The sequence below is a fragment of the Crocodylus porosus genome, unplaced genomic scaffold (assembly GCF_001723895.1).
Source record: "Crocodylus porosus isolate Cpor-Errol unplaced genomic scaffold, CroPor_comp1, whole genome shotgun sequence".
Lineage (NCBI taxonomy): Eukaryota > Metazoa > Chordata > Crocodylia > Crocodylidae > Crocodylus > Crocodylus porosus.
In genome coordinates this window covers 24,539,498-24,547,867 of record NW_017728948.1, presented here as the reverse complement: position 1 = coordinate 24,547,867, position 8,370 = coordinate 24,539,498, and the positions used below count along the sequence as shown (strand labels likewise).

At 36.2% G+C, this 8,370-nt stretch overlaps 1 protein-coding gene across 1 annotated transcript; it reads right to left on the bottom strand.

Moving 5' to 3' along the window:
• Positions 1-537: 537 nt before the first annotated feature.
• ZNF518B (zinc finger protein 518B) lies at positions 538-5,089 on the bottom strand. The gene has a single exon (XM_019553377.1). The coding sequence runs from the start codon at positions 4,875-4,877 to the stop codon at positions 1,605-1,607; it is 3,273 nt and encodes a 1,090-aa protein (XP_019408922.1). The 5' UTR covers positions 4,878-5,089; the 3' UTR covers positions 538-1,604.
• Positions 5,090-8,370: the final 3,281 nt, after the last annotated feature.

The following is an 8,370-nucleotide window of genomic DNA, read 5'->3' as shown; positions in this document are numbered from 1 at the left end:
AGCGAAAAACAGTTAATAACTACAGGCATTTTCAGGTAGTCCAAGTTCAAACGTATCATATATATCCAGCATAAAAATCAGTACTGATTTTTTTTACCTGTAAAAATGTAAGAACCAATTTTGATTGCAAATATGTGCTTACTTCAACATCACCTCTTCCAAATTAAATTTTAAAAGGCCAGTTTCTGTTTTGTTATAAAATAACAAAGAAAATTCTGTACTCAAAGATCCAACTATTAAACTTCAGTACTCATCCTTCCTCATTCCCTATTCTAACCTCAAACTATGTCCCTGATTCAGCAAGGTATTTGGGATAACTTGTGTGTTTATTAACTTAAATAACACACTGAAGTCAAAGGGACTATGTACATGCTTGATTATGTATATGCTCAAGTAACTTCTGACATGAAGCTTCATAAGTAGATTCCAATGACATGCAAATCCAAAAAAAAAAAAATAGGAATTAAATAATAAAAAAAAGTCTACTGAAAATCCAGACAGAAGCTACCAATGCAGAGATGGTTGATACGATTTTTATTTCAAAAGATCAGTTTGTTTCCTACACATGCACTAGCTAGTTGGCTGGTATTCTGTCAGAACATGGAATCTTGCAAATGTTTCTAAGGGACTATGAATAACAATGAATGGTGTGCCCTTTAGTGCTTGGAAGATCAGGTCCTCTCTCATTACATCTGAATACAACCCATTAGTTTCCGAGTGGCCATGTTTACACAACCACCCTGCCAAGCCCCGATTCATTCCTGCTACTCACACATCACTTCTATGCCTAAGAATTAGGCAACAGGGAGGGTTTAAAGGGATCCTCAGCAGGTCACTCAGAACCTAGAAACCACCCATGTTGTTATGACACAGGTTTGCGTGTGTAGGAAGCACGAGTACCTTGGGGGGGCTCATTTCTCATTGGCAGTCCAGGACTTGGCAGGGAGGGGTATCAAACACAGTCCTAAACCAGCATGGAATCTAACCTGCCCTGTTTGTACAGAATAAAAAAGTGATATAAATAGTTCCCAATGACCTTCTGCTGTACTACAAAAATTAGCTTTATCACTGTCATTCTACTTAGTTAATGTAGTTCTGATCTCACAAAATTCCTAATTTTAAGATCACCGATTTTTTTTTTTTCTACATGGCATCTTGTATGTCACCAAACTGACATACTTTTTGTACAGAGGGTCAAAGTGCTTTTCACGAGGCCGAAATTCTGAACCAGTAAACTCTAATAAAATTGGACTGATTAAATCAATTTGATATAGGTCACATAATTTGAGATTTTAATCCACAGTGACCCAACACAAATCTAGCATTATAGTGCAGTGAATGGTCACTGGAAAGACGCTTGCGTAGTAAATCATTTTAAAGGTAATGCTCTCAAAAAACTAGACAAGGGCCTCTTGAAGCAAAAGAATGTTCTGTAGTGCTGAATACTTGCCACTGACTTCACATGCTGTTTATAATCTCTATTCTCATTCCCCATCTGGCCAAAACTAAAAAGCTTTGGCTAAAATAAATTATTTAACTCTGTACTTTTTTCCTAACAAATTAATGGCACTCATGTTAAACTAAGAGAAATAATAGCCAGTTTGTCACTTGTGGCTTTTTAGCGGAAGAGAAAGAACATCCCAACCTTTAGTAGCTTCTATTAAGTGCCTTTGTCCATGACTTATCCATTCTTCCTGGTCGACATATATTCTTCCACAAAACCAACACTTAAACATACACTTCAGCGTTTCAGCTGGTGAAGTTTCCACTACTTGGTAGTTGTTTTTATGGGTCTTCTTTAGCTTCATTTTTAACATGTTAGGCTTTTTCACTTGGCTTAATGTTTCAACATCCTGAAGTGTAAGCCGCCTATGATGTCGTTTCACTCCAAGACAACTACTTGTTCTTTCTGACAAAACTACTTTCAGGACATGGCCTTTATACTTGTTGATGGTCTTCATTACATTAATTACCTCTAGTGAATCAACATCAGGATGGTTTAACACAACTACAGGCTGGTTACGACGCGGGCATTTTATCAATTGATCCACTCTAAGAGGTACAAGCCTAAGACGTCTTGCTGTCAAAAGAGGCGTCATCTCAGAACCGTAACTGGTTTCTGACTGGATTCTTGTTTTCTTCTTAGAAATATAATCCCTGGAACCTGCTTGCTTTACCTTATTTTTTGGTAAAAGTTGACTCTTTGAATTAGGTTTGCTCTGCTTGATTAGGTTATTCTTTTGATGCAACAACATACAATTTTGTTTGCTATTAGTTTTTGTCTGCACCTCTCTTTTTGATCTGAGTGTTATATTTCTGGACTGTTCTTTAAGTTCATTCTCTTTTGCCAGAGTAGGTGGATTTCTGCTTAGTTTCTCTGAAATACTGAAAGGAACCGGCCTTGGTAAGAACATTTCTTTGCAGTATATAGGAGGAGGTGATGTTTTATCCTTATTTTCTACTTCTTTAGGGCTCTCGCTGCTGGTGGTATTCAGCACTCTAAGAACTGTCCCTTTTGGAATAAACACTGGGGTAGCAACATGTGAGTTTTTAGTAACCCTACTTTTAGGGTTTTTAATAGTTGTCAGTGCTTGTGGCTGTTCTATATGACACTCTTCTTTATTAATCACACCCTTTGATAATGTTTGAAGTGAAGATGAAGATTGTTCCAATTCAGTAGTGGGGACATTTTTTTCACAGTTTGCTGAAGTTTCCGGAGTCAAAGGCATCTTCTCATTGGAAGCATGGCATCTAACAGGCCTAGGTGAAGCAGCCAATGTAGATTTCATATGAGATTCAGCAGCAGACATCAACTGAGCAATCTTTCTACATAACAAAGCTGTTGACTTTTTATTCCGTGAATTCTTGTCCCACCTGATGCCCTCTGGGATGTTTTCAGCACCAGAGCTAAGTGAAAATACAGATGAAATAACAGGACCTTCTAAACAGCTATCTTCATTTTCAACTTTCTGTAATTCTAAAGATTCCAGAAGGAGATTGTTCATTTGACCTTTAGAATCGACTCCTTTTACACTACTTAAGCCAACATTTAAATTCTCCAATGATACAGTTTTACTAATGGGTGACTTTTTCCCTGCTTCAGAAGATGTAAGAGGCTCTTTAACAAAATTGTTGTCATTGAACAGACATATTTCTGGAGAGCTGGAGAACTGAGTCCTACATTTTTTGTCATTGCTATTTAAAGCCAACATGTTCTTTTCTCCAAGGACAGGGCATGAAGAATTTTTCTTCTCCTGAGAAGCCTGTAACAAAACATTCTGGGTTGTTTTATCTTCAGAAGCAGCAGCATGTAGGCCTACAGATGTATTCAGGCTCTCATAACAGTGCAAATCATGACTTAACGGACATTTTTCATCAGTTAACTTATTTGAAGATCTAGGGCAGCTGCTTTCACTATTATTAGTTACCGGAGATTCTATAGAAAGTTTTGGGATACCTGTTTTAAACTCAGCACCTTTCCCCAAATCTTTCACCATATCACAAGTTAACTTTAATTTACCTTCCCTATGCATATTTGACTTGCAATCTAAAGCATGAGAATTAGACAGACTAAGACATTCAGAATTCCTGTTGCATTTATCTGAAGCAAGCAGATTACCAACATGATCTAATCTGTCTTCATTTGCTTCTGTAGTCAATAATTTGTTTTCAGCCACCGACATACTTTTATTTCCTTCTGATATTTGTTCTAGATCTTGGTTCCCAAGTTCCTCTTCATCACAATTCATAGATTTATTAGTTGTTTCTTCCAGAGGGATAAGTTTAAGAACCAACTGCTGTGTGCCATTCACTATTTTCATCTCTAGTAACTGAGCTAAACAATTTGAAGGAACAACAAGTTCTGAAGGTGCAATTACTGTTAATGGCATTCCAGGTTGTACAGGCTTCTTCTTTGGAGAATAAACTTCAACTTCCACATTCTGATTCTCATATATATTCACTTCAGCTGGCCCCAATAAGCTTTTATCTTGGGCTGATGGTATATCTATGTTACATTTTCTATTATCAGATAAACTAACTGTTTTGGCCAATTCTGTGCGAATCTTACCACAAGCTGCACTTGATGACAAATTTGAAAACTCATTTGGAAGTACTTTTTTATCACATTTCTGCTTTATAGGTAAAGTGCCTTGCTTTGGAAAGCAAGACCTCTTTTGCTCACGCTTTGCAGCCATATTTGTTAGACGACTCCTAGTGATCTTTTCATGTACTCTTCTGGTATGTTTTACTATATAATCATGTCGAATGGCACCATATTCACAGTATTCACACTGATATGGAAAAATTCCAGTGTGCTTTACCAGGTGCCGCTGGAATTCTCCTTTAGTGTAGGATACATAATTACAGTGGGAACAAAGAAACTTAATCTCCTCATGTTGAGCTACGTGCTTTTTATACTGCAAAGGATCCTTTGTTGAAAATCGACATTTATCACAGTAATATTTACCTGGCTGAAAGTTTTTTACTTTAAAAGTTTTTTGGATTTTACTTGAAGTTGGTTTACCTTGCTTTTTTAAGTCTGTGGCACTGACATTATCAGATACCAAATTGGAAGCTGGTGGACTGCACTTGTTACAGATAAAATTTCTGTCTTCGGTCCTCTTAAGCTTGTCACACTTTTGCAATCCATGCACTGAAAATTTTTGCACACTTCTGCATTTTATACAACCTACCAAAGTCAGTTTATTATCTTCTGCTTCAGTCCCTTGGTAACACTTTTGGCCTTCATTCCTTTTTGGAGGATTTGTTTTATCCTCAGTAGCTTTCTTTGGGGATGTAGTCAAGGAATTACTTTTGTCATTAACAGGGCTGGCATATAATTTTGGCAAAATTTCCCTCATTTTCTTCAGCTGCATTTCAAAAGAAGTGGCCTATTGCCACATAAGTCAAACATAGCAACAGGAGATAAAATTAGTTTCTTGGTGGTAGTATTTCATATGTTTATTAGCTATTATTTAGGCAACTTCTCTGAAGAGCATTCATTTTATCTTTATGAGGAAATGCTGCTGTAAGTTCTGCATTCAAAAGATTCTGTATTTTCACTTCTTTGCTCAATTCTGTCAGCTCGGAGCACTAAAAATAGAAACAAAAGGTCAGTTCAGTTACTGAAACACACTTCCAAATGTTTTGGTAATCCATAATAATGATCTGCAGAAAGAAAAAAATCTGACTTGAAATACCGCTTGTAAATCTATATTTTAGCACTGCTAGTGGAATCACATATTGACAACGGGTATTATCTGTATGTTGTAAAACTTGAACAATATTCTAAGCTAGCTTCTCCATGCTATGTGTGACTTTACATTCTTTTAAACTAGGAGTATTTAATCAAACAAGAAATCTGCCAGTCAACTGGGAGCAAAAGTGATGCATTCTCATGTTGACAGTTTTTATTTTTTGAGATGTCCTTAACTACCACATTTTTTAGTTAGATAAATCCTCAAGTACACTATTACACTTAAATGAAATTTTCAGATGGTGAATGCTAATGTTTCTCATTAAAATAAATTTGGATAATAGTTCATAAAAAAAACTAGGACAAAGCTTCCTAATAATAGCAATGATGCAAACAAATCAATTTCTGTACAAAAAAGAAGCTTAACTACCAAGCTTATTTCTTGTGATACAGTAGTGATCAGAGATTAGCATTAAGATGTCTGTGCATTAACTAAGACCGTAGACTTATATGCCCTCTGCCCAGAAAAAAAAAAAATGAGAATGCAATTTGAAAACACAAGATGCAACAAAAGAACACAACAAACAGTAGGCTGTAAGTTGGAAGGGATAAAAATAGAAGGCACCAACCACTGGTCATTGAAGACTATTTCAGAATATTTTCAGATTTTTTTTTCCATAGTTTTATATTAAATAACAGATATTGCCTAGTTAAATGTGTAAAACGTTCTTCAAGAGCATTCATAAAAACTAAATAAAGATAATTAATAGTGTCCGTCTATGGATTCCACAAACATTTAAAACCCACTCATCTTCCCTGAATATGCATTTTTAAGTATGTAGATCCCATTGCATAGAGGCACCTGTCTAGGTAAACTGCACATGCATATACAAGGAAAGAAGCATTTTTAGGTGACATTACATTACAATGCATCCTCTGCGAGACAGGTCCTACTCACATATCTACTAAATTACCTTCTCCCTGCTTACATACAGGTAATATTTGGTTTGCCATTCCATAAGCACAGTATAGCAACTACTTTAAAATATCCTCATCTGCTAATGTCCATCTCTGAATTTTTTACATCATGATAAAAGGCTTTACAAGTTTCACTTTGGTGGGACTGAGACTTTTCCTACAAATGCCCTAGGGATGGCTCCTTTAAGCATACATCTCTGTCTGAGATAGTACAGTGCTTCTGTGGAATGCTGCTGAGAAAAGACAGTGATTCTCAAAGCACTGAAAGGGCTTTAAAGATATGAGCTAGTGCACAGATCTCATCAAATTCAGATGGCACCAAAGCAAATCTGAATAATGTATTGTAATACACTCCCTTGGTTCATTCCAGTTAGCCGCTGGGTTGTTATATACTGAATAAAACTGCAGAGTGCATCGTATGGATCAAAATAAACTGTAATTATACATTCTCAAAGGGGCACAGATGACATTCCCATTTGTAAAAAATGGCAGTCTCTTATTCAATCACCAAGGATTTCTAGCTGCCACTGAGTCATCTGAATAACTAAGATTTTTTTATGATTGGAAACAAAATAATTTACTTGTTAACTGGAGGGCATATGCCTTCAATAAAGAATGAAGTGAAAATTCCTAAAAGGTCTATTTAGATTCTTTTCTCTAGCTTCTAAAATTTCCTTTGTCTTACCCAAGCTGCAACCGAGTCAACTACTTTTCATCTATTTCTTCTAAGCTCAGAAACAGGAGATCTTCTGCTGCATTTCAGGATAAAGAAGAATGCAAAAAGTCTATATGATTCTTTATCAACACTGAAGTGATGAATCCAGGCCACAGATTACTTTAGCAATGACTTGCATTGTTTAGAATGTAACTGCAAGTTCATCAAGGCAGCAAGGATAAAATTAACATTAAATATTATTGCCATTTTTTTAAATTGTGAAAACACTATGTAACAGAACATCATACACGCTGACTGCAGAAATGACATGTACTATACTTAGGCTTCCAGTGACTTGATCACAAAATATTAGAATTACAAGAAAGAGTGTTTTATGCTATTTAAAACAATAGGAAGACAAATAACAAAAATATGGAAGAACAAGAACAAAAAGGTACATTAATTAGAGCAGTATTTAGTAAACCAACACGAGAAGCTCTTGAAATATGTTTTCAGGAAAATGTCAGCCATTTTAAAAGGACTGATTGAGTAGACATTTCAAATAAGCTGTCCAGTTTAAAATGTAATATGTTTGATTCAGCAGAAACCTTCTTAGAGCATTTCAGACCTTCTCCTTTGAGTTTCCCAACCAAGGAGATAATTACATTTAGGAGAAGAAATCTCATATATAGATATATGTAAAATCTCAAGCTTGCAGTAAACTTACGTTACAATCCAGATAATGAAACAGATTGAAAGAGTGAATAATCAGATGGTGTTGTAGCAGAAAGCCCGATTTGTACATTTCCATTCTGGACATGGATAACAGAAGCCCCTTCTTGCTTGCACCTTTCCACCCTGCCCCCACCATTTTCTGCCAACACTTAGAAGGAAAAGAAATGCAGAGACCTAGCAGACTCACTGCATGGGTGTGGCAAGACTTAGAGCAAGCCAGACAGCTGAAGTGGCTTTCTGTAGGAAAAACCTAGACACCACATCTACATATTAATTAAGCCTCAGGGTCACTAAAAAAAAAAACTAAAATATCCACTGCAAAGACTGTAAATATATCCTGGTGCTAACCTAACTCATTTACTGTAGCCCAGTAGCCTTTGATCCTCACTATGTCACACTGCATTTTTATATATTTCTCACAATGCATTTTCATGTTTCATCTGCCTCGTCTTTACCATGGCATTTTGTATTTTATATTTTATACTTTTAAACTCTTAAGGAATGTACTCCTCATAGAATTAAGTTACACCCTGGACCATTGTTAAAACCGCATTGAAACTGTAACTGTAAAGTGATAAAATCTGTTGAGTGAATGCCAGTGAACGATGATCATCAGTAGACAATAGTGTAGACAAAGGAACTCCATTTTAAGCTAAGCAAGCTAAAGAACTGATTCCTGGAACTGAGCACTCATCCTATGGACTATTCCTATAACCCATAACACAAGAGCCACTAAGTCAATAAGTTATGGGTGGACTCCCGAAGCTTCAGGTACCAGCAGACAGAGACCCTTGTGACTAACAGC